Source organism: Coptis chinensis, chromosome 1 (assembly GCF_015680905.1).
Source record: "Coptis chinensis isolate HL-2020 chromosome 1, ASM1568090v1, whole genome shotgun sequence".
NCBI lineage: Eukaryota > Viridiplantae > Streptophyta > Magnoliopsida > Ranunculales > Ranunculaceae > Coptis > Coptis chinensis.
The window spans coordinates 21,892,435-21,920,285 of record NC_141456.1 but is presented as its reverse complement, the minus strand read 5'-3'; the positions used below and the strand labels follow the sequence as shown (position 1 = coordinate 21,920,285).

At 35.7% G+C, this 27,851-nt stretch overlaps 1 protein-coding gene and 1 pseudogene across 1 annotated transcript; both read left to right on the top strand.

Moving 5' to 3' along the window:
* Positions 1-13,597: 13,597 nt before the first annotated feature.
* Positions 13,598-14,642, top strand: LOC147522880 (beta-ureidopropionase pseudogene; annotated as a pseudogene).
* A 9,316-nt stretch (positions 14,643-23,958) lies between these two features.
* Positions 23,959-25,295, top strand: LOC147522879 (glutathione S-transferase U18-like). The gene is made up of 2 exons (XM_086560903.1): positions 23,959-24,641; positions 24,746-25,295. Exons 1-2 carry the CDS (start codon positions 24,324-24,326, stop codon positions 25,115-25,117), a joined length of 690 nt encoding a protein of 229 aa, XP_086417029.1. The 5' UTR covers positions 23,959-24,323; the 3' UTR covers positions 25,118-25,295.
* The last annotated feature ends 2,556 nt before the right edge of the window (positions 25,296-27,851 follow it).

Sequence of the window (27,851 nt, the reverse complement as noted above, 5' to 3'; positions counted from 1 at the left end):
GGCAACCATTATTTGGTTCAGTTTCATCTCCCCCAACATCAAATTCCTCTGTTTCTTAGTGCGTTCTTTATCATTGCTCTCGTTGTGTTGAAGCAGTTTACTGTCGAAACATACTCCTCAAAAGGAAAGGGGGGATACATCACTTACAAGTATAGCTCCCATTTTCTGAAAAAGGAGTATTCCCATTAGACCACATGCATGAATGTGACTTAATTAGTATTCCCCTTATTGTGTTTCTGTCTTTGAAATTTGTATTACTTAAAACTCATGTTTGTTTTTGTTTAATTTGGTGTTTAGGAGAAGAAAGAGCATGTAAGTTGTCTTAAAACGTCAGGGCATAATGCGGAAAAATGTTGAAGGTTTTCAAAGATGTATCTCGAATGTCGTATGGCCAATTAAGTCTTTTAGTATCATACTTGCTTCATTGTAGAGTATATATTGAGTTTTATAGCATTGCTTCCATATCTATTTAGTGATAAACTTAGTGTTAAAGAGGGTAATTAGGATTGATAACAAGCCAAGCTATTACGGCTTTGGCTATTGCGATGTTCTCTTTTATAATATTAGCAGTAGCAAGAGAATTTTAAGTTGCAACGCTCTATAATGCGAAAGTGAGACCCACATGAATAACTAATGCTAGGGAAAAGGAAAAACTAGGCATCAACAAGGTAGTAAGGGAAATGCTTCAGTTTTCTCTTACAGGGGAACCCCCAGACTTACAAAATGATTACAGGAAGGTTAAGTTGAGGATGTAGTGTAACTAAAAGAAATGCAAGTTTGCGATATGGTATGATTACCTGGAAGCCTGATAGGAAATTACATAAACAATCCAGATTAGATGGATTTGAAGAATTGTGTATATTGGAATAAGTTAGACTTTAAATAGCTCATGAAGAGTCACTGATAGGTGAGTTCTTAGCTTTGAAGAAACCTTCTTATGAACAAGTTATTTGTTATGTTGTGTGCTCTTATATGACATTATTAAGTTGATGTTGACGCCTACTGATTAAATGACACAAAGACAATTGATTTTATAAGGTCTTTGAAGTGAGGATAAGGTAGTCAGGTGCTTGATTGTTGTATGACATGTTGCAAAAAGAGGTGATTGCTTTGAGAAAATCTGAGCACAAAAAGACCAAAGCCTTAAAGATAATATTATCATTCACCCTACTCATTTTTTAAGTTATAACTTCACTGTACGTCTTAACTATACCTTGCAACTCATGCTGTTACAGATGTTAGCCAAGAAGGTAGAGAGTACAGTAACAAAAGCAATGGATGTTGAAACTAAGAAGATGAGAATGGAAGTAGCTGCTATGGAGAAGAAGGTAGCTTCCATACGTGTGGAGAAAGACGATGAAAAGAGAGCTAAGTGACTAGGTAGGTTAAAGTGGACTACAAAAAGTTCTCACTTGCTTCCAGTCAGAGGTAGGATATATAATATATATGCATTATTTATTTGGTTAGTCTTCCTTTAGTTGTCTCTTTCTAACATTAATTAGTTTCTTTAGTTGTCTCTACCTTTAGCATCAATTAGTTGAAGGATATTGTGATTATTGTCATATGTCTGAATTCTGATAATGTTTTTGGTCCTTTATACTTATTCACATCCTCTTCTATCATCTCCAAGGTTTTAAGAACTGAGATTTCTCAGTAATTGATACCCTAACTACTATTGCATACATCATCGTTATTGGATATTGATCGAGCATTAGAAATTTACCCATATCAATAGATACAATTTTCTTCAATTATGAAAAAGAAAAACAATTGGAAAATCATAAGAAAACAGGATTCTGACATTGGCAATTCTAAATTAAACGAGCTCAAACGACATATTCAGTAGATAATCCACTTACGGTGTGTTAATTACTCCCCAGTGTAAGCAATGTCTGTAATATTGTTAGATGAGGGTGTAGAAGAAGTATCTCTTGAAACACAATAATAATCTTGGTATAATGTTTAAGTTTAAGATAATCGATTTTATCGAAAATTAAATAAGAGTAGTTAATATGTGTAGATGCTCTACAATATGCGTGTCAGACATGTGACATTTTTTGGGACTGTCTAGGCATGTGAAATAATTACTTGGATTACGCTGTTAAGGTTTATAGAACTCTTAATCCCAAGGTTTTTTTAGTTGTTCACAAATTCTTATGCCCGGAGTACTCTTGCTTTATGCTGTCTAATTGGGCAAGGCATAAGAAATTGGGGTTTGAGATAAATCAAGACCTGAGTGAAAATTGAAACACACAAACGCCAGATTTGGTCATCATTAACACACTAAGTCTCATATTTAGAGTACAAGACCCACATGCTAACATTGTTCTACATGGAACTAATCAAAGTTGCAGTATTAAGATTTTTAGTTCTATTAATGACCTTTCTAGATATACCATAGTGAATAAAAGGCCCAACTGAAGTTCCTCTTAAAATGATCCCCAAGCTAACCTTTGGGGAGTCGCACAACTTTTCTAAATGAAGTCACACATTCTGTCATTACTGGACAGAAACCATGTGATGAATTCTAAGAAGTTAGGTTCTTGATAGAGAAGTCTTTCTAGGCTTTCAACACCCATTCAAAGGGGCTTTTTTTTTAAACTTATTGAAGTGTATATGAACTACATGGAAACCACTTATGTGTTGTTTACACGAAATAGACATGACTTGATATTTTTTTGAGTAGTATTTTAATTAATCTGAGATTTGTACATGATGAATGCTGATATTGTCTTTGTAAGATTCAAGAAGCTATTCAGATTTTGTTTTTATACAGGGATGGTATTGTCGCTAAGCAGTGAGCTCAGTGAGTAGCATGTTTATCAAATCTCGAAGAACTAACCTTAACTATAAGTTAATATCATTTTTTTCGTACATTTGAATTTTACTGTTTGCCACAGTATATTTTGTTAGCTGTGTCGGGTTGGTTTTAACTTTTGACTTTGTGGCGTATGGAGCTGGGGCTATTTGATTAGGAGTTTGGTACGGTTCAAGTTTTTTGGAAAAATTTGAGTCGAAAGAGGTATGTCTTCATTCGAATTTGTTAGTGATATAAACCTTATGATAGCTATGGGACTCGAAAGTATATATTTAATTTGTCTTTTCGGTAATGGCTTTGTACGAGGTGTTTGGATGATCTGGCATTAATCGAGACATTCAAGTTCTTTGTTGTACTAAGTTCTAATGTTGCAGTGATCTTATTTTTTAAACCAGTTATTTAACTGCTCTGGCATTCATCGAGACGGTTAAGTAGCTGGGTTAATCAATAAGAAGTATATTGTTTTAAATTTTCAGATTATGACAGGTTTTATATTTATGAAATGTCGAAAATACAAAGGAGACTATCGAAATTTTTCAGAAAAGTCACATACTTTAGGTATATAATTGTTCGAGTTTTGGGGTGTTGGACTCGAAAGTATATATTTAATATGTGTTTTCGGTAATGGCTTTGGACGAGGTGCTTGGATGATCTGGCATTAGTCGAGACATTCAAGTTCTTTGATGTACCAAGTCTTAATGTTACAGTGATCTCATTTTTGAAACAAGTTATTTAACTATTATGGCATTCGTCGAGACGGTTAAGTAGCTGGGTTAATCAATGAGAAGTATATTTGTACAAGGTGCTTGGATGATCTGGCATTAGTCGAGACATTCAAGTTCTTTAATTTGCTGTACTAAGTCCTAATGTTGCAGTGATCTCATTTTTTTAAACCAGTTATTTAACTATTTTGGCATTCGTTGAGACGGTTAAATAGCTGGGTTAATCAATGAGACGTATATTGTTTTAAATTTTTAGGTTATGATAGGTTTTATATTTATGAAATGTCAAAAATACAGAGGAGACTCTGTCGATTTTTTTTAGAAAAGTCACGTACTTTAGGTATATAATTGTATATTCGTAGTTTCTAATAGTTGCATGGTGTGAATCCCTTGCTAATATGAATCGATAGCATATTATGTATAACATTTTGGTTTTACAGAGAATCGATAGCATATTGTGTATAACATTTTGGTGATGTAGGAAGATTCAATTCACTTCAAGGGGAAGATTGAGAAGTGTGGAACAAGGTTGCATATTGATGTTTAGGGCAATGAATTCAATAACTATAGCTGAAGAGTGATATATATAGGGCTGCCTTTAGATATTTCTTTTTATACTATGTTGGGGTTTAGTACGTTTGTTTTTCTTTATGAACTACAGTAACTACTATCACAATACAACTCATTGCACAAAACTATGCGCACCTTTCAGTTGAAGCGTTGCAATGCAACGTTCGACAAGTGTCCATCTTCGTTAGGGCTCCATTCTTATGGGTCTATAACTTTTCAACAACTCATTTTTATACCAAAAATTTGGTTGTCTGCAAAGTTCAAACATAAATTCTCTGTTTGTTCAAACTCTCTTAGGAAAATTCAAATTCTCAAAAGTTCAAGAGGTGTATATTTATTTGTGGTCTGATTTTCTAGCAAGCTGCGTAACCAAATCTCAGCTCTTCTTCATCAAGTATTCATGTTTTTCATGCCTCCTATAATGTTATGCCTTTTTTTGCCTTCTTTATGACTTTTTTTTTATCTCCACGAGTACTCAATCCACTACATGTAATATTTTTGTAAAAATTTGATCTTTGCACTACTAGGTTCCGAAGTTGTTTTTATATACATATATAAGCTTGAGATGGTTGAACTGTATGCATTCCTGCTTTCGTTATGCATTGCAGATTATTATAATATTTTTTTTCAAATTACTACATTGTTACTAGCTTGCGGAATGAATATATATGAACGTTGCACACTGATCTTGACTCATGTAAAGGGCGGTAATAGATGAAGACCAATGGACGATGCTATATAACATGTCTATTCTTATGTAGAACTTGATTTCTTGATAATAGTATATGGAGATCAACTCATCTTATAGATAGATAGATAGTTAAAGAAAAAGTAAAACTCAGAGTGCTTTTTTACTATTAAAGTTTCACATTCATAACTTGATTGCTTTAGCTTTTGTATTTTGACACTCGACTTTGGTGACTTGGTGTTCTAAATTTGTACATTTCATTGTATTGCTGTGGAGATAAAGAAATATTGTGAAGTTTCATTTCTATTTGAAAGTGTAGTTCATGGTTATGGTGGAGACAAACACTAAGCACAACAAGAAACTTGAGTGCATTATATCAAATAGCGAGAATGCCGAGAAGTTACCACAAACTGTATATTGGTGAGGCTCTTTGAGACACAAATAATCCTGTTTTAATATTTTCTCAAGTTTGTTTGAAATCAACATGTGTTTGAGAACTAATGTAAATAATACCATTGTTGACGCACAGTTGCACGATCTTCAAGCAATCTGATTGTTATTTTGATTTATTCCAACATGATATTTCTTTTTACATTTTTCTTTCACGCATTCATCTCATTGCTTATTATGTTTATTTTAATTGTGAATATATATTGTAGTTTGATTATAACAGGGATAAAAGAAAAGCTAGCAAGTTTCACTGTATATAGGCGTGCGCAGCAATGGCGACCAAATAATTTGAAAGGAATACTGATACTACGACACTTGAGAAGCATAGATCATTGGAGTTGTTGTCGGTAAGGAAAGGTATGCAGGCGTGATGTTCAAGGAAATTTTTAAAATGAGGAATGAGCAATCTTAATCCATGCTTGAACAGTTTGTAGGGAAGTGTTTCAGTACATTGGGATTGTAGAAATTTGGTTGAATTGAATAATATTATGTACATCCACTATCCATTTTGGTCATTGTAGATCATTTGTTGTTTGTAGAAATATATCTCAAATATAATATAATGTGTATGCTTTTCCCAAGTAAAACTGTAACGAATCAATTATACTGATTTTTCCTCTTGCTAGCAAGACGCACTGTTAAAGATTAATCAATCATGATTTTAATCAAGTATGACACTATTAAATTTTCAATATATAACACTATTCTCAACCAAGATGACACTAATTTAAGCAGAACACATGCAATTTGAGATTAAAGAAAGAGTAATAACTAAATGCATCCATAACCAAAATACTTTACTCATGTAACGCCCCGAGACCCATCACACATCCCGAGGACGAGGAGATGAATCTCGAGGCAGTCACTATCCCAATTCTATTGAAATTTCGGCGGAGTTTCCTTTGTTTTATCGACGTTTCATATACGAAAAACCTGTCATAAAACCTGGACATTTCATAATTCATCCTTCCAACACAAACTAACTTCATACGCAACAGTGATGTACAACTATATCCACAAAAGGTTTAAGTATAGCTATTACTCCAATATATCGTTTAGTACATCAAAATGAACTAGCTCTCTATATATACAACAAAAGAATGAACTAGCTCTCTATATATACAACAAAAGAATGAACTAGACTCTATACAACCCAAAATGAACTTGACTCTGGCCCTCGTCAAGCATAAGGGAAACCATCCAAATCCCCATAACCATCCTCACTAGTGGTAGGGAAAGCCTCCTCCGCAACTGGTTCGGCTGAAATGTTAATGTAGGATGAGCTAACAACTATGCCCAGTAGAAACACACATAACCAATAAATAGACTACTTATAGCAAAACATTTAAAACATGCAGGTTTCCATAATAATATCCAAATATCGTGACTATATAATACATCACTAACTAGCAGAAATCATTTCGACATGCCTCGTTAATATTCAAAATATAGTTTTCACAAACATCATACAACTATTATGGCCGCTGCATCCTATTAGAATGGTGAGGGTACGACTGGTACTCAGCCCCAGTCACAGGCATATCTCGGTTCAGTACTTCCCAGTGTGAACCATGCACCATTGTTTTCCTGATTTTACCGGCAGGGAGCTGAAATGCCGTTGTTGTGTTCGTACACACAAAATCCCCAAAGCTTTTAGGGCTCAGGTGGGCCTCAGAAAACTTTACGACCCCATACGGGCTGTCACCTAACTTACGATGGTCAACATTTCGATAACGCAAACCGCTTTCAGGGATCGACACACATCCGAGTGGACTAAACTCTCACTCCTCGCCTAAACCTCATCGAGGTAACATGTAACCTCACACAAGCTAAGCACCATACAGCGTGACACGTGCAAACATGGTCATCTAGAAAAGTAGAAAAGGAATTCCCGGACTACATCCTGTGATGCATCCCTTTAAAGATGGCCCACCACCTCGAAAGGTGTACACCACAGTTGGAATCCTAGAGCGAACTGCCGTCTCCGAAAATGCGACAACAGTTCCTAGCTTCTTTATAGGAATTCACAATTTCTTTTCTAAATCCCCTCGTGATAAGCATAGTAATATATATATATATACTCGTATTACCGGTTATTTCCAAATACTATAGATACATATTTAGTTTTTCTTTTAAAACTGTTGGTTCTGTATGTGTGAGTTCCTAGATTCCCAACCGTCGATTCAATACAACCTATGACTCCCAAACGGGCTAGTCATAGTAAATGACAACCGATGATTCCCAAACGGCGAATCATCGAAAATAACAACAACCATATCCATAGAGCAATCCAGAACCTCACACATAGTTACAAACAATCGGGTAATCCATACCCACATAGAAAAATCCATCTCTCTTTCTCCTTCCTGAGACAAGAGACGGTCAACCTTTCCCAAAACTAGTTTTTTTCTCTTTTAACGAAAGAAAACAATCCCAGCTACCCAGATTTTACAAAAATCATTTCACACGAAAGCTATCCATATATCTAGTTTATATCAAGGAAAATACAATGCAAAACATGAATATCACATATACATGCATGGTTGATACGCAAACTATCTCTTATCAATTTAAACAATTCAAATCATGCATAAAAATAAGCAGGCTATATATTGGTATGTAGGTTCCTACCTTAGCAAGCTCCGTTTCTCCTCGAATCCCACTTAACCGAATCCACTCGTATTTACTCCTATAACATCATATATACACGTAGGTTATTAGAATTTATAAAACTAACGAGAACTCTTATCTAACGTAAGCCGAGAAGAAATCTCGACGCTAAGAATTTGGTTTCAATAATTTTTTCCTCTAACTACAGTTAGCAGAGCTACATGCCATTTCTAGCACTGTTCCTCTGACAGGTCTCTGTAATCCATTTACAGCTGTTGTAGGACCTTATGCCCACCAATCATATCAATTCCACTATCGATTAAGATTTTTCCCAACTCCAACTACAACAATTCTACACCCCTTCGATTCATATTAATCTAGCAATAATTACGGGTGTGTTCCTTCCCAATCATTCATTAATCGACCTAATCCTAAACAAGTATATAACTAACATAAACTTCTCAAATGGAGTGAATAATTAATGATTCTTACCAAGTCAGTAAGATTAGCTCCTTAGCTTTCTGCTCCACCAATTTCACTCAACTCTAGCTTCTCCAAACTGCTACTGCCGAAATACCACACACCCAGTTCAATTATTTCCTTCAATACACCCTCAAGCTATCGAATTTAAATCTAATTATCTATTTGAGACAAAATTAAACTCACCTTTCACTGTGATACGCCGCAATTCCAATCAATTTCGAATACTCACACTTGATTTTAGTGTTACTAAGGATTGGGTGTGAGAAATTTGGGTTTGGATCAATGAAATTGGGCGAATTTGGGTTTTCTCTTTCTTAGGTTTTCAAAGTAGCGAAATTGGGTGCGATTTTTGGTTGGTGCGATTTTGGTTGGTGTGATTTTGTTTTGGCCAAGTTCTAAGGTTTGGGTAAAAAGGCCATCTTACCCTTACATTGTAATTTAGTATCAAACAAGGGTTTGATCACACGCTCTCGCGTGCAACGCCCAAGTTCACGCACACTATACAGTAATTGAGACGTTGTCATCGAAGGACTTGTCCAGTTCTACAGTTTCTGGGTTTACAGGCGACAGACTCCTATTGACTATGCAAGTAGTTAGTTATGCGCACACGAATTTACTATGTATCGAATTATTTTATCAATTATTATTTATCTTCTTTTTTGATCTTCGTATATTCTAAGTAACCAGTGTTATGAAATCTTAGAATTTTCCAAGTGGTTTTCCTGACTAACTTGGTTTTCTCGGTCGGTGTTAAATTACTTCACATTACGTCAAGCTAAACGTCTATCCGACTGGCCACGTATGTAATCTTTCCTAAGGTTTGAGTGTCTTTTACTAATTTACCCTTAATAAGAATTCAGGACTTTACAACTCATGCATCCACAAGCAAATTAAAAGTGTACTTTATTTGTTTATACGAGTTTTTTGCACAGGATTTTTCATAGATCTATGTCTCCCCACCCCACCACACACACACACACACTCAAATTGGAAAAGTCATTGAACTCAATTTTTAAATGTTGAAACTATTTTCTTAGAATATTTGACAACAACCCATTTATTTTATTTTATTTTTCTAATTTTCATTTTAATTAATAGTGGAACCTGCTACCTAATTCACATTTTCTATCAATAAAGTTATATACTAATTATTTTTTGCTTTATTTTTAAAAATTATTCACAAAGTACATAAAAATGGCACCTGTTAAGTGAATCGAACCTATAACCTATAAATTGGATAGAACTTACATGCAGTCAATTTTAATTAGACTTATAGTTAGTGCCTATTGGTTTGAGTTTGGGAAAATAATTTGTTGATTTCCGTTTTGGATGTATTATTTCAATTCTTTTAATCTATGTAACATGGACACACCATATTTCAAAAATAGCCTGAATCAAATTCTTCTTCTATGCTATTTTCTAGGGAGGAACAACCCCATCAGAAATGACTTTAATTTAATTTTGTGAATAACGTAAGTATGCAGCAAAATCAATTTTGGATATTGTTTTGGCAACAACAAGTGAACTAAACATTTATTTGTTTGGTTCCAAGAGCTGTGAAGGAGAAAATATTAGTTTTGACTTTTGACTGCGTACACAGGGTGACTTTGTTAGAGAAAAATGTAGAAAAAGATAGTTCAAGATGACTCATTTAGAGAGAGATTTCCTAACAACGGTTGCGCTCACATTTCTCACTCTACATCTGATCCCGAGGTTCTTCAAGAAGAAAGCTTAAGTCCAAGCTACGATTTTAAATTTGTGTCATGCAAATGCTCATTGGAGGAGTTGGAACACTTAAAAACCGAGAAGGACAATATGGAAATGAAGTTATCAAAGATGTACTCAAAATTTAGAGCTTAGTGAGTGTCAGTTACATGTGGAATAAACAAACAAACACGTAAGTTCATTTTTTATGTCGATATATAAGAGGTAATTACAGTTTAATTGGGCTCAAGCAGACAAAAACAAATGAACAAAAGAACAATGCCCAAATCAAAATTAATAACTCTATCTAATGGGATTTGGGCTTTTAATTCAAAATCCAATATATATAATTATTTATTCAAGAAGACTTTGGGTTATTGAATCATTAATTATCAATGTACACATTATTTATTCAAGTGGAGTTTGGACATTTGAATCCTTAACTATCAAGGTAGTAGGCCCAGGCCCGACCATAGGCCCGGGCTTAAAAGCTAGTTGAGGAGAAATAGTGAAGAGAAGAGATGTGATAATAAGGAAAGAGAAAGAGAAATGAGATATTGATGAGAAATAAAAAAGAAATGAGATGATGTGATATGAGATATAGTATGTTTACGTTTTAACCCTTCCATACCATCCATTATTACACTCTTTTGTTTTTAGAACATTTGAAATAATCGAAAATTGATAGGGGCAAAATTGGAATTAAAAAATCTAATTGACCGGACAAAACATGTAATTACAGTAATAAAGTAAGGACAAAAAAGGCAAATAAAATTAATGACGTGGTGAAAAATTACTGTAGAGTTGGACGTTTTCTTTAAAGAAGTTATATATATATATATAACAACTTTAAATAGCGCGCCCCCACCTACAGTGTTTTTCATACGTTGTTTTTTCGTTTTTCCAAATTTTGTCCTCTCCAAACACTATTATTACAACCCATGCCATCCGAAATTTGGATAATTTCATTGGAAATTCTAGACAAATGTTCACACTATTATTACAACCCATGCCACAACCTATGCTATTTGAACTTTCGACAATTCCATCCGAAATTCTAGACAATTTTTTATAAATTATTATTATTTTTTTATCCCGACAAAATTCGATACAAAAAATATTCGAATAAAATTCGAGCTTCAATAAAAATTCGTTTTTTCAATTCGGATTAAAAAAAACGGAAACGGCAAAAGTTCGGGTTCGTAATTAATTCGAGTATAATACGAAGCTAAAAATAAAAAAAAATACGATAAAATTTGACAACATACTCAACAAACTTATAGTGACAATACGAATAATTCGCAAATTAATGATTTCTTGCCGAATTAATGAATTATTCCGTATTATTGAAAAATACAACATTTGTTTCCTGAATTAAACGAATAATTCGCTAAATTGCTAACTATGGTTAGTGGGATCTCCTTACATTTAGAGCAACAAATCGGGTCGGGAATTTAAATTTTTAATGATCGATTCAAATTTGAATTTTGGAATAGGATTTTTTTATTAACCTGATTGATTTTGGTTTCGGATAGGCAACATAAAATAAGTGTGAAAAACAACAGGCGCATTGCGCGTGCCTAGAATGCTAGTGTATATATATATATATATATATATATATCTTACTATATAGAAAAATATGGGGTATGATGAATAGTATTTTCATGTACGTCACAGGGGCAGTTTGGTAATTTCTCTATCTATTTTGGGGGTATTTTGGTCTTTTCACTATATGAAGGTATTATCTCTACGGTTCTCGAATATTCTCGCTCCTCTTCTCTCTCTCTAAAATCTCCAATAATAGGATGATTGATTCATCTACATATTAATTATTTATTGAATTGATCAAATTTATTTCCTATGCATTCATCTCTGCAAACGATTCAGGTAGCCGAAACAATTGAATTCTCCATTGGAAGTTCTTGAGCAAGAGATTTATGATGTATCGAGCTTGAGAAAGCTAGATGATCGAAAGTGATTTTTTCTCTTTTCATTACTTTTTATTCGATATCTCTGTGTTTTGAATATGTAATTGAAATTTGAGTAAGTACGTTTTGTTTGCTTTATCTTTAGAAAATTTCTCATTGTTGTCTTTGTCATTTTATCATTCGTTGAATAAATTGTTTACAAAAAATTATTTCAATTTTAGTTAATTTTTAGGAAATAAAAGTTAAAATGACTTTATATAATTTTATGAAACTATAGTCGATAAAATACCCTGAGTTTGTTGTGAGCAACTCTTTAATTTGTGAGTGGTTACAAGTGTAGAGAAGAGTGAAAGCACTAACGAGGGTATCTCAGTGTTCTTTTTTTCATTTAGATTTGGCAACTACAGTGCATGTACGCTACTGGAAATTTTTTATTTATGGCATACCTTTTTTGTTTGTGGTAAATAATTGTTTGGCATATTTCAAAAATGGCAGTGTGCTTTGAATATGGAGAAGTATGAAATTGCTCAACGACTGAGTAAACAAGCTTACAGAGGTACCTCTATCAAACTTAAATACTTATCTTTTCACTATCTAAAGGTTCTCTGTAGATTTCTCGAATATTCCTCGCTTCGTGTTTGCAATTTCTCATTATTCGCCCTGTCTTCGGTCTCCGACCGGTATCATTCGTAATCTTCGACCGGTACTATTCACACGTAAAGGAATACTATATGATTTTTTCAATCTTGAATCTAAAATATATATAGCTGAAACAAATTTTGTGGCGCTGTTTTGTAGTGATTATCTATTCAAGCTTTTGCTCATTGGATATTCTGGTGTTTGGCAAATCATGTCTGCTCCCGAGATTTACTGATGTAAGTTATACTTATGGCATAATTTTTAATATTCACAGCTTGAAGGAATCAGGCTTTGGAGGTTAGCTCCAAGGTCTTGGGGTATGATTTCCAAACTAAGCAGGGGTTAAAAATCCTGATTGTCAGTGCATTATTATGTGTTGTGAGATTCTGTATGTCATTGAGAAGTTGCTACTTCTCTAGACACTGATATGAAATTTACCTATAGATTTCTATGTGGAGTTGCTCTCATTTTTCCTGACCTTATTCATATTCATGGTGTACTTGATGACTCATATCTGGTAGTGTGAGAAGGCAAACACTGTTCTTAAAGATTTGAATCTCTCTCTCTCTCTCTCTCTCTCTCTCTCTCTCTCTCTCTCTCTCTCTCTCTCTATATATATATATATATATATATATATATATATATATTTATTTCTTCTATGTGATTGTTATCCAAACGACTGCTATTGTTCGTACATAGAGGAATACTCATGAGAATGTAAAAGAATAAATAGCAAATGTTCTGTTCATGTTGAAAGTATATCTTACTATATTAGGAAAATATGGGATCTGGGTATGTGTTTTTTGCATCTGTGTCTGAATATTGCTCATTGTGTTCATACAATTCGAGGATAGCAATTTTGTAATTTCAATTTCCTCTGTCCAAATTGAGTATACTATTACTGATTTGTTTGGGTGGAGAGTGGGGACTGGGGAATACACACTCTAATCTTTAGTTAATTATTTTGCAAGAATGAATTATTTTGATGGAATTGAGATGCATGCTCACAGGACTAAACGGTGGAAAACCACTTGAATCATCCGGTCTCCCTGATTTTGCAATTGATCTATCTTCAAAATATTACTTCGACATGCAGGTAAAATATGATCCCATAATCCTTTCATGAGTTGTATAAACTAGCTCTTCCAAAAAGCTAGCTAAGGCACTGATAGATTTGTGTCGTCGTATATGTCAAGGTAAATGGTAAGATATGCATGATCAGGTTATTGGAAACATTGTTGTAGTTCCTAAATTCACGCACATACACATGTGTAACTTTTACCGTGGGTTTTGTCGTAATATAGTGACTTCTCTTGATTTTTGTAGGCTTTCTGTTTCTATGCTGAAAAAGAAGTTTTATGAGAGCCTCGAATGGTTCGAGTAGGTCTCATTCAGAACTCTATTGCTCTTCCCACCACTACATCCTTTTCAAACCAGAATAGAGTCATCTTCGAGAAAGTGAAACCTCTTATAGATGCTGCAAGCACTTCAAGAGTCAATGTATTATGCTTACAAGTGAGTCACTAACGAAGACAAACTATGTACATGAATAATTTTACATAATTGCGACATCCACAAATATCATACATAGATGTATTTCCATCTAATATTAATATTTCAAAATGTGTTTATATTTTGATCCCAAGAGGCATGGACAATGTTGTTTGCATTTTGTACCAAAGAGAACAGATGGTGTGAGTTTGTTGAGCCAGTCGATGGGGAATTGATCCAATTTCTTTAAGACCTGGCACGAAAATATAATATGGTCATAGTGAGTACTGATGTTATTTGAAATTTTTCTGAATGGTATGTGCAATAGAATCACATACCATGTGTTTGATACTGCATATGGAAATATAGTTGTTAACGTATGATATGGAAGACACCATCCTTTGAACTGGTTAGCCTTCGGTTTGAATGGTGCTGAGATTGTCATCAACCCTTTTACTACTGTTGGTGAACTCAGTGAACCAATGTGGCCCATTGAGATTATCTTTTGCCCTTTTTACATTATGTTGCAGTTGCCATAATTGGATTAGTTCTTTTGCTGCTGGTAAATTAATCATATATAATTTCATCTCTAACACATTCAATTGTTTACAGAAACTAAAAAAGGAGTTATGCAAGCTATCATCCATTGCATCGTCAAAGATTTTAAAAGAGTCCAATACTAGCATAAAATAAACTTTTGTTGCGAGAGTATAACAACCCCAATTTTTAAACAACATAAATTAAATTATTTGATTGAAAATAACTATTATATTATGAAGTCTAGCTTATTCTAGAATTTGTTTAGTTATTGTTGATTTAAAAAAAAAAAAAGTTCGTGTTTTTACTTGAATTGTTTGTTAGAACTTATGTGGGTATTTTATAATCATTTTGGGCTTGAAAATATTGTTAAAATGTACCCATTCATATAGGTATGGACCTTGGGTGTTTTTAGACCCATTGGAGGCCCATAGGTTAACTTAAAGCGGACTTAAAACATGGAATAAAGAAGAGCTGCGAATTTTTCTCAGAAAAATATGATTATTCAAAATCAAAACCCTAGCCTCCAATAAAAAGAAGGGAAGAGGAAGAAAAGAGAAAAGGGAATGCAAAGTATTGGGCTCACCGCGACTATTGATATTCATAGTTGTTTACATCTTGTAGACTTAATAAGGTGAGTTATATTTATTTCTTTTATTGTTTCCATAGAAATAGGATATGTTGTTTGTTATGTGTGATCATATGGATTGTATATTGGGAGGATAAAGCCATTAATAAATTGTATAGAGTTGAAGAAGATGAACAGTTAACAGTAAACACCATTCTAGAAAAGTTGTCTGCGCAGTCTTTTAATTCTGTTCAGATGGAGATCTTTCCGCAATCGGATGTCTCTCAAATTTAATCCATAGTTTCCTGACACATTTTAGTCTGACATATTAAAATTTTAGACAGATCCAACGGTTGAATTTCTGTCGAGGCGCGCATAAGCGTGACACGTCGTAGTGTTTCTACACCAGAAAAACTGCAGTGTGCAGTCTTTTGTTTCTGCTTAGATGGTGTCGTTCCCATACTCGGATTTGTATGAAATTTAATCCATAGTTTCCTGACACATTGTAGTCTGACATATTAAAATTTTAGACAGATCCAACGGTTGGATTTCTGTCGAGGTGCGCATAAGCGTGACAGGTCCTAGTGTTTCTACACCAGAAAAACTGCAGTGTGCAGTCTTTTGTTTCTTCTTAGATGGTGACCTTTCCGTACTCGGATTTGTATGAAATTTAATCTATAGTTTCCTGACACATTTTAGCCTTCCATATGAGATTTTTAGATTTATCCAATGGCTTGATATCTGTCGAGGCTTCCATTAGTGGGACTAGTCGTAGTAGAAACTACACCAGAAAACTGATGGGTGCAGTCCTTTGTTTCTGTTTAGATGGAGGTCAACCTATTATCAGATTGACCTCAAATTTAATCCATAGATTCTTGATATCCAGTTAAATGACATATACAAATTTTAGGCAGATCTAATGGTGGGTTGTCTGTCAAGGCACGGATTAACAAGGTTGTTAGAATTAGCTAAAGTTTAAAATAGATATAGTTGGGTGGTTACATGATGGCATTAGATGGTCAGTGGTTATTATACTTTTCGATATATTCTTACTATCATTGAAAATATTGGTGTGGAATGAAAATATATCTATATGTTTTATTTTATCGTGATTATTAAAATATTTGGAGAATTGGTTAAGAGCTACGTAAGGCTTGATTCTAATCTTAAAAGATTGGATCATTTAGGCAGACCTTATGTACAAAAAATCACTATCACTATATCTATAATATATATATATATATATATATATATATATATATATATATATATATATATATATATATATATATATATATATTAGTTTGTGTGATAACTATGTGATTGTGTTAGAAAGTAATGTTGTTTTGATACTACATAAATATATATGTGTGAGATAGAAGTTGTATATGAATATAGACTTTAGTATATGTAGATCTGTTTTGGACATTAGTGTGTGTGGACTTGAATTTGGGTTAATGAACTATTTGTTTACAATATTGTATATATGAGTGTGGTTATGTAAATTGTATTTGTTTGATTATAAGTCTGTTTACATTCAATGATGCTTAAGTGCTTGATTTGCCTTGACACGCGAAAATGACTCTCTACATGTGTGGTCTGTTTTGACATGAGTAATGCTAGTATAATTATAAGTGATAATAATGTTTTAATGTGTCGCCCACATCTTTAGAACTCTCCATGCCTCAGGATTTGGTAATGAGATATTATGACTTGTGATGTCATGTGATAGATGGGTATTCATTGAATGTGTCATGAATGACCCAATAGTTTGGACTGCCCTAGAGAGGAACTAAGGTATTCGCCTTGCGGGTTGGTCGTATTCCTTGAATGTACGGGAATGTAGGTTTGGGTATTCCTTGAATGTGGCGGGAATGACTCAGGGCATTCATTGAATGTGCCATGAATGGCCCGTTAGTGTTATGATGGGTATTCCTTGAATGTGGCGGGAATGACCCAAGGTATTCATTGAATGTGCCATGAATGACCTGATATTTTGTTATGCCCAAAGGAGGCTTTGTGATTATGTGTATGGAAAGCCCAGAGATGGTTGTGATTCACAAGTTACGAGTTTACAAGATGAAAATATGTTTCCTGGAGGCGATATCCCGCTTGGGACATATGTCTTGTAGTAAATTTTCGTGTGTGAGTGAGGCGATGGATATGTGTGATTTGGCAAATGTGTGTAGTGCAAATCGTGGAATAGGATCTAAAGGTTGGGCTGTGTCTTTGAAAAAATGAGTCAACAAGATAATTAATAAGCAAAGTAAAAATATTGATTTTTCGTGTGATGGAGTTATTGCATATGATGTATATGTTTTCTTATGAGAAATATATCGTGGTTTGTATGAGTTGATACCCACACGGGATGAATGTACTCCTTGGGTGTGATATTTTCCCCGTTCTCATAAGTAGGCGAAAGTGGTTTTAAGTAAAAATATATGAAGTGTGTGATATTATGGATGTGAAGTGGTGGACCGCGTGAATAATATTAGTAAATGATTGTGATTTCTATGTGATTGCAAAATGACTATAACGTGATATATTATTCGAAAATATTAATGAATTGTGATAGTCCGAGATCTATGGTTATGCACATTAGAAACTTTATGATGTAATGATGTCATATGAATGACTACCCTTGATATAGGTATTATGATAAGTGGTATTCCTCGAATATGTGAGACGAACTAGGTTATATCAATTAGACTTAAATGTCTTAAATGAGATTTGGTTATGAATGAAATTTGATTTGGTTGAGATAAAGCATTTTATTGTGATGTCAAACTCTGTTTTTTTGGGAGGGTAGGATCGATTAATCTTTTCTGTAGGGACGTAAATATCCTACCATAAGACGACGTGTTGGCTTAAAGGTAAGGTATACCAAACTCATATTTAATTAGGTTATCATATGTGCATTTAATAAGTGGAATGTAAATGGTATTTATGTTGTGAGTTATTTTGGAAAGTGGGAATGATGAGTACTGTTATATGAGATTCTTGGAATTTGTATATTGGGGTGAAATCTTACTTGGGAAGAAACTACCGCGCCGTTTTGGAAAACGGAACTATATTGTCTTCAAGTTGAAATGGTTGGTAATGTTATATTTATTAATTTGAAAGACTTTTATATATATTTTGTTGTTAGTCTACTCATACCAACCAAATTCAATTTCTTGACCCATGTTTGCTTTGTTTTGCAGCGTGGGTGTGTTCTTAGGAACATAGATGGTAGAGTGCGATGGATAAGGACACGTGGTTTGGAGTTGCTCTTGAAATCTTCCTCGGTTTAAGATTTTCCGGGCGGCATGGTTTTGTTTTGAGACAGATGTAATAGAGGTGGTTAGTTTCTTTGTAGTTTAATAATGTGATTTAAAGATTGTTCCTTTTAGGTTTCTTTTGATTTCAGTTTTGTATATATCGTGTTTGATAACAGGATTTTGGGTTTTGTTTCACCCCAGGTTTCCAGATAATTGAATATAAATGTTTTAAATATTGTCTGAAAATTTGGGGTGTGACAGAGAGCCTCCTCAATCACCTCCAACACTAAGAATGAGTACAAACTACAAAGTATACAGTGTAGATAAAGTTCAAATGAGATGCGTCATTCAAGGGAAATTAAATTTTAAGAGGTGAAGGACAACAAGTTTGGCCTACAACTTTGTGGGAACCACCGATATATGGTACAATATTTGTATGTAAGGTGCGTTTCTATTGAGTTGTTGTTCCCTACCTCAGTTAATTTCCCGACTTTTCCCTCTGCGCTTTTGAGAGCAAATAGTATTGACAAGTATTGTTAAGATTTCTATTGTTGTGAATGTATTGTTAATACGTGCATTGCGTGCATGATGCTAATATATATATATATATATAGAATACGAGGGTGGTTATTTCTTGATCATTAAAGGGGAGTTTTCTGAAAACTCCCCTTTAATGATCAAGAAATAACCACCCTCGGTCTTCAGAAAATTGTCCCTGGGGAGCGACAGCGAAGAAATATGTTCAGTCTTTAATGTGTGTCGGTGCCCACGTCTCCACTTCACCTGAGTGTGTATTACCCTTTTTAAGTTTAGTTTTTCATTCCCACGTCTGGGTGTGTATTACCCTTTTTAAGTTTAGTTTTTCATTTTGATCAAGTCCACGGCTGACACAGACCAAATCCATCTTCACCCATTTCCTTATTAACATGTGATGACGAGGTTACTGACATACTTATGCTAGACTTTCACAGTGGTAATTTACCTATTTGTATTGTGAAAATGGTTTGAACTTTGAAGCTACCTGCCCCAGATTTAGTTCCTTGGTGTATTAATTGTACTCCTATAACAATTTTGCCAAATGTACGAAGATTTTCTAAGAACCGCCATGGCCAGAAATGTAAACTCATGCTACTTTTAAAAGAGCGCGCCAGAGAAACCCACAGTCCCACGAGGTTTTTATAAACTGCGACAGTTCTTGGAAAACAGTTACGTATGTTTCAACCTTGACACCATATAGGCCACACCAAATAAGAGCCTTTGGCATTAAAGTTGCTGATTTTTTTATGTTAGATGATTGATTGGTGAACCACTAAAGATAGTTTTTAATCAAATTTTTAAAAATTTGATATTGATATATAAATTGGTGTCTCCATTAAATATGCTCCTAGACACCAGATCCAAAACCAACCATCACTTTCTTTTTATTTATCTTTTTGGTTGTAGAACGAACCATCTTTTTAGTAAGATTTTCACATGATTAAGTGTAGTTTTTGTTTCATTGTTCAACACTTCAACATCCATTTGTGATATTTTCCAATGTTAAGTTGGTGTGTTAAAGTTCAATGTTTTGGTGATAGCTAGGAGTTTTTTATCTTGTAATTTTAAATGGATCAGTAGAAACTATAATACAGAGAGGCACATGAGGTTGCTCAGTAGGCTCTCCACAAACATTTTAGGGATCCTCTACCACTTGGTATGGTGGATTTGAATATTGTACCTGGTTTTAGTTAAGTAATTTATAATATATGTGTTTTACCGGAAAAATCCTAAAAAAAAACCCTAAAAAATAGACTCTCAAAAAAAAATAGAGAACCTAAAAAACCCTAGACGCCCTATCGAAGAAAGATAGACTCTCTTAGAGCATTATCAACGCGACCGCTAAAACCATTTCTAATGTAATAGATAGAACTTTTTTTTTGGCAATTTCGTTCACCAACGCGCTGCCAAATACCCATTTTTATCTCAGCAATTGTCAAATTCTCGACCAAAATACTCAGAAATTTAGCAGCCACTCGCACGAGACAACTTTAGCCGTCTACATGTTGGACGGGTCAAGTTTTGCCGTCCAGAATTTTTTCATTTTTTTTAATTAAAAAATTAAAACTGTTTGATTTTGTATCGTGGGGCCCAAGATGTTGGACGGGTCAAGTTTTGTTGTCAAGAACTTTTTCAAATTTTTTTTAATAAAAAATTAAAATAAAAAATTAAAACGGCTAGATTTTTTTGGTCTGAATAGAAATTAAAAAATTTAGATGGGACAAGTTTTGATGTCCGAAATAGAAACCAACAATTTCGAAAAAATACGTTGGTATATGACACGTTTATAACAATTGTGACTGATGAAAAAAACTGATGTCACAATTTTTTTTAGGAGCGTAGTTGATGATGCTCTTAGAATAAAGGGTATAATTTACAGTTTTCTAGCTTTAACCCCCCAATTTAGAATAAAGTTGAGTGTGTTCTTTTCATGAAAAAGACCTTAGTGCTCTTCTATGGATGCAATGACTAGTATTTTATATAAGGGTATTGAAGTTTTTTTCATGGGTGCCCCGGTGAAAAAAATATAGTCAATTTAGGGTTGATTTGGATCTGCTGTGGTTTTGGAGGTAAACCTATAGATAAAATTTTTGGGGGGATAAAACTAATTAGTTTAAATTATGGGGGTAAAATTAGAAAACTGTATAATTTATTATATAGTTAGAGGATAAGAATTCTATGATATGTTCACATGGTCTCATTTAGTGTCACAGTCTTCAATGCATTCTTTGTTCACGGCGTCATTACGTACGATTATATAGATCAATAAAATTTACCAAAAGAAAAAAAATATAGATCAATAAAACTATATCAATCTGCGGGTCAGTAAGTTTGCATCATATAAATGCTTAGTTGGTCTTATTTTAATGTCGACGGTCAAGTAATGCGAGTATGAAACGATTTTCTTCCAAGTGGATCCACAGAACTACTACACGTACAAAGCGATTAATTAATGTTCAACTTTTACCTATATATACTCTCCATTCCAGTTCTTCTCACTCCATCTTCAAACAACAAAACTATATCAACTTAAGCTGTGTTCGTGTACTTTTGCGTGTAATGGCAGCAGTTTTTTTTTTTTTTTTTTTTTTTTTTTTTGGTGCAATTCATACTCTTATATATATATATATCATCAAAGTACTAGAGGTACACAGTTTGACTGAATCATACAACTTGGCAACTCGGACTTCCGTAGCTGGTGGTAAGCCCAAGCTGCCAGAGAATCTGCATCCCCATTCAAAATTCTACTAATCCATCTAAAAGCAGCAGAGTTAAAACTAGATAACAAGGAGGTAATGTTGGCTATTAAAGCTGTCCATCCCCAACGGTATGAGTTGCCTTGTAAGGCTTGGATTACTTCAGCATTGTCTCCTTCAAAAACAAAATGTTTCACTCTGAGATGTTGTGCCAAGAAAAACCCTTCACCGCCTTCAAGCTTTCTCCTGCTTTGCATCCAAGGCCCTAAACCTTCCGGCATACCGCTCCCACTATTCTTCCCTCACTATCTACCGCTATAGCTCCGGCTCCACATTCAATGCACCTGCACTGTGATATGACACATCAAATCTAATGATTATACTCTCATTTGGAATAATTGGAAAAACTTTCTCAAAACATTTGTCTAATAGACTTGAAGATGGGTTAGAATTGAGATGTTCTTCTCACGTGCTTTGGCGCGTTGTCCGCCAGTTTTTCTCATTGTCTCACGAGCATCCTTTCTCTGTTGGGTTTTCTGTTCTCAAACTTGCATTCATTCCTCGCCTTCCAGATCTGATTTAGCAAGAATGCAGAGTGTATACCTACCATACTCTTGTCTGTGTTGGAGCTGCAGCTCCAGGCTACAAAGGTATCCACTCTTTCTCTCAGAGTTTGGTCTGGTAGCTTCTGCATCCTCATTCCTATATGTGAGCTGAACCACAGACTTCTAATCCAGTCACAACTAAAAAACAGGTGTTCTGCAAACTCAATTTTCTTGTAGCAGAAAGGGCAGGAGAACTCTCCCTGCAACTTCCTCTCTGCCATCACATCTCCCATTGGCAGCATCTGCATATACATCTTCCAGAGAAACATTTGGATGTATGCAGGAATGGGAGTCTTCCAAATGTGCTTCAGAGTGAGGGGGTTGCAGGTTGAACTTTGGCCCAGTTCCTCGTCAGACTTAAGGAAACTATAAGTAGATTTGACAGTGAGGACTCCATGTTTGTCCTTATTCCATCTCATCTTATCACGGTGGAGCATTTTCGTGTCTCACCTTGATCTCTAAGATGGGTGGCTTTGATCTTAGCCTCATCCCACCCACTCTTATCGGCAAGAACAGGATCGACACCATCGGGTTCGTAGTAGTGGATCAATCACCCCGACTCTGTCCAAGGTCATTGGTTGCTCATTGCATTTGATCCAAGGATCTTGAAGAACAGAGGTAGTATCCCCAAGATACCAATGCCCGGATCGGGCCCTTACTAATGGCATTAAAGGTTTTATGAATACCTTTCCGGAAGAAAGAGGCCTTATCGGTGGTTTCTTCACATCACCTATCCGGTGTTTCCCATATATCTTTGTAAAAGAGTTCTAGTCCAAAGTTGGACATCGATTGCAGACTTTCCATGGTAGCTTAGCTAACATGGCCAAATTCATATCTCTAGTCTTTCTCAACCCGACCCTCCGGCTTGTTTGGGTTGGCCGGATGTGATCCCACCCTTTGGTATGGATCCCTTTCTTTTTTACGATCCGGACCACGAAAATCTTTAGGCCATGTCAATCTTATTGCATGTAGAGACAGGAAGCAAATAGGTTGACATAGCATATAGAGGGGTGGCCTGGATTACAGCTTGGATCATAGTGGTTCTCCCAGCCCGGGATAGCACCTTAGCTTTCCGACCTTTAATCTTTTGATGTATCTTATCCACTAAGTAGTCAAAGTCCTCGGACTTCTTCCTAGATAGCATGATAGGGACCCCAAGATATTTTTCCTTAGGAGCAAAGTTCCTAATCCTCCAGAACCTCTTTAGCTTGAGCTTTTGTCTGTAATTGACATTCCTACTGAAGAAGATACTGGATTTTTCATAATTGATCTTTTGACCAGAGGCCTCACAGTAATCATCCAGTACCTTTTTCAGTTGCCCACTTTCCCCCACATTAGCTTTGGTAAAGAGAATGAGATCATCAGCATAAAGCAAGTGGGTTAGAGCAGGGGAATTCCTTTTAATCTTAATACCATGCATCTGACCCTCTTGCTCAGCTCTAGCTACCATCCTTGACAAGGCTTCTGAGACCAAGATGAACAGGTAGGGGGATATGGGATCCCCTTGTCTGATCCCTCTTTCAGGGACGAACTTGTCCAGAGGGGATCCATTCAACATAACTTGAAAGGAGACAGTAGAGACACATTGGTGAATCATCTGTCTCCACTTGGCATGAATCAAGTTTCTCAAAGATCTTTGTCGAAAAGGCCATTCCACCCTGTCATAAGCTTTTGCCATGTCCAACTTGAGGGCTATCCATCCCTCCTTCTTGCTTTTCATGTTCTTCATATTGTGGAAGACTTCACATGCCAAGCCCACATTGTCTCCTATGCTCCTACCCTTAATAAAGGCCCCTTGGAAAGGGGAAATAATCTTATTTATAAGGGCTTTTAGTCTATTGGCCAAGAGCTTGGATATAATCTTATATCCAAAGTTGCATAAGCTGATGGGCCTGAACTTAGAAGCATGGTCAGGGTTATCCACCTTAGGGATCAAAGCTAAGTGAGTCGATCAAAGCTAAGTGAGTCAAGATTTCTTTCACCAAGGGATCCTGCACCCTGAGCTTAATGAGGTGTAATGGCAACAGGTGATGTGAAGCTTTTGGGTGCGTGGGCAAGTCCATTTGCCATGCGGCCAAGAATTGCTCTAAATCTTAAAAATGTGGACTACAAGTACCTTGAGCAGAACTTAGGAGGTAAAGACGAACTTCTGCTTAAAAGTAACCCGGTGCATAAGAAGGTTCCGGTTATGATTCATAAAGATAAACCCATCTGTGAATCCCTCGTCATTGTTCAATACATCGACGAGGCCTTCACCTCGGGTCCTTCAATTCTTCCATCTGATTCGTATGATCGAGCAATTGCTCGGTTCTGGGCTGCTTACATAGATGACAAGGTAATCATGATTGTTCTTCTTTTGCAGTTGGTACTTTCCTTACATATACCATCATTTCAATATCATAATGTTTATGTGTGGTGTGCATGATTATTGCAATGCAGTGGTGCGCCTCATTGTTCTCAATTGCAAGAGCAAAAACCGATGAAGAGAAGGCGACAGCCGTTGGAGGAGTGACTACAGGGTTGGGACTACTAGAACAGGCATTTAAAAAGCTTAGCAAAGGGAAGGGGTTCTTTGGTGGAGAGACAATTGGATACATTGATATAGCACTTGGTTCTTATTTGGGGTGGCTCAGGGCTGCTGAGACGCTAGCTGGGTCCAAATATATTGATGAGACAACAACACCCAATCTAACTGTTTGGGCTGAGAGGTTTTGCTCTGATGCTGCTGTCCAGGACTTGATGCCTGAAAGTGAGAAGCTCTTGGATTTTGCTAAGATGCTTTTATCCGGCAAATTTGATCCTCCCAAATAATTTTGTTAGGGAAACAGTCAAACAGAGAAGTGTTTGATTGCAATAGTGTTCACATTTATGTGTATTTTGAAATAAATTCAGAGAGATTGTTTAACTGCTCATCCTTTCGTCAAATCGTTGCAACAAGAGACCCATTGACCAATAAAGGTGGGCTAAATGCCCACTGATCTGATCTTTGTGCCAGTGACACGCATGAATTATGAAAAGGGTGATGATATTAGCACCCCCACTATTCTTGACTAGACCCATTTTATTACTAAACCCACTACTTAAAATCTGCACCCACTTTTATCAAAGAAACCCACCCGAGAGTAATTCTTCTCACGCTCCCAAAACCCGAGACTTCTCTCTCTCACTCAATTGTTTACCCCGCCTTCCTAGAGAACTGTTGTTATGAACTACGGTCTAATCATAACTCTAACTTGGAGGCATAATGCACATTAAAGGTAAATGCATCAATAGCATAAGAATTGTTAGGATTTAAGAAGTTAGAATAAGCCTATGCTTATGCACTTAAGCATGTGCCAAGCTTATGTCCGTTGAGTTGTCTGTTGAGTTTGTTTAGTTATTGACTGAGTCTAGGTAGTTGCTATTGTTATGGTCATGCACTGAGGAGTGGCTTAGTAGTTCCTGATTTAGTGGCATTAGCTTTACTTCACTAGCTTGTATTTATAGCTGATACTCTCTCATTCAATAACAGAGTGTTTACACCATTGCTATTATTATTAAGCTCTCACATCTCGACAGGTTATCAGTGGTATCAGAGCCATTTTTTCTTCCTATTAGAGCCGAAGCTCTTCTTTGTTAGATTGGTGCAGTAGGAGTGTCAATAGAGCAGCAGCTCTTCTCTACCACCAGCTTGTCAAATGGCCGCAGAGAACAATTTTTTGCAACCGTCGATACCTTGTTTCAATGGTCACTATGATCATTGGAGCATGTTAATGGAAAACTTCTTGAGATCAAAGGAGTTTTGGGGTACTGTTGAAAAAGGTTTTACATAACCTGCTACAGAAGAGGCACTTAGAGCATTGACAAATGCACAAAGAGCCGAGTTAAAGGAGCAAAGGATAAAGGATTTGAAAACGAAAAATTACCTGTTCCAGGCAATTGATCAATCGCTTTTGGAGACGATTCTCATGAAGGATACCTCTAAGCAAATCTGGGATTCGATGAAGAAGAAGTATCAAGGCACGGCTAAGGTTAAACGTGCACGACTCCAAGCATTTAGAGCAGAATTTGAGACTCTTCGTATGCAAACGGGAGAGTCGGTTTCAGATTATTTCTCAAGAACAATGACAATTGCAAACAAGATGCGCATCCATGGCGACAAGATGGAGGATATTACGATCATTGAGAAAATTCTGTGATCAATGACTTCGAAATTCGACTATGTTGTCTGCTCAATTAAGGAATCAAATGACCTTGATGAAATTTCAATTGACGAGCTAATGAGCTCGATGTTGATTCACGAGCAACGAATAAATCAGCATCACCATGTTCCTGTGGAGCAAGCTTTGCAAGTTTCGACTTATGCTCAGCCTGCAAAACACATAGAACAAGGTCGTGGTCGAGCCAAATACTACCGAGGTAGAGGAAGAGGCGGAAACAGAGGCAGAGGAAGAGGACGCATTCATCACAATGGAGGCAGTCATGAAAACCAGCCCTTTGACATATCAAAGGTACAATGTTACAAATGCAACAGGTATGGCCATTACCAATCTGATTGTCGAACACAGTCATATATAGAAAAGGGTGAACAATCTAATTTTATAGAGAGGGAAGACGAGGTTTCACTTCTAATGGTGTGCCATAAGGAGGAAGCTACTCATCAAAATATGTGGTACCTGGATACTGGTTCTAGCAATCATATGTGTGGGGATAAATCTGTATTTTCTGCCCTAGATGAATCCTTCCGTACTTGTGTAAAATTTGGAGACCACTCCACAATTTCTGTCATGGGAAAAGGCGATGTAACAATCTGTGACAGAAATGACATTCTTCAAACTATTTCTAGTGTCTTTTATGTGCCAGACTTGAAGACAAATTTGTTGAGTGTAGGCCAACTTCAGGAGAAGGGATATGAAATTAGTATCAAAGACGGGATGTGTTGAATTCAGGATTCAAAGAAAGGCTTGCTTGCGCAAGTGCACATGACTCGAAACCGCATGTTTCCATTATGTATTAAAACTGAAGCTCTTCCTTGTTTTTCAACTACTGTCAAAGACTTATCTTGGCTGTGACATCTTCGTTATGGGCACTTGAACTTTCATGGTCTACGCACTCTCCATCAGAAATATATGGTGATTGGTCTTCCACAAATTGATCACCCTCAGCAAGTTTGTGAAGGATGTGTCATTGGAAAGCAACATCGTGATGTCTTTCCGAAAGGTACTTTATTACGTTCATTGGAGTTGATTCATGGCGGGCAAAGCAAGTCTTGGAGTTGATTCATTCAGATATCTGTGGGCCTATCAATCCATGCTCCAATGGTAACAAGAGGTACTTTATTACGTTCATTGATGATTATAGCCGCAAAACATAGGTCTACTACTTGTATGAAAAATCAAAAGCATTCTCTGTATTCCAAAACTTCAAGGCCCCTGTTGAGAAAGAAGTTGGAAAAGCAATTTGCACTCTTCGATCAGACCGTGGTGGTGAATATAATTCACATGAATTTATGAATTTTTGTGAGCAAAATGGCATTAGAAGGCAACTCACTGCGTCCTACACGCCA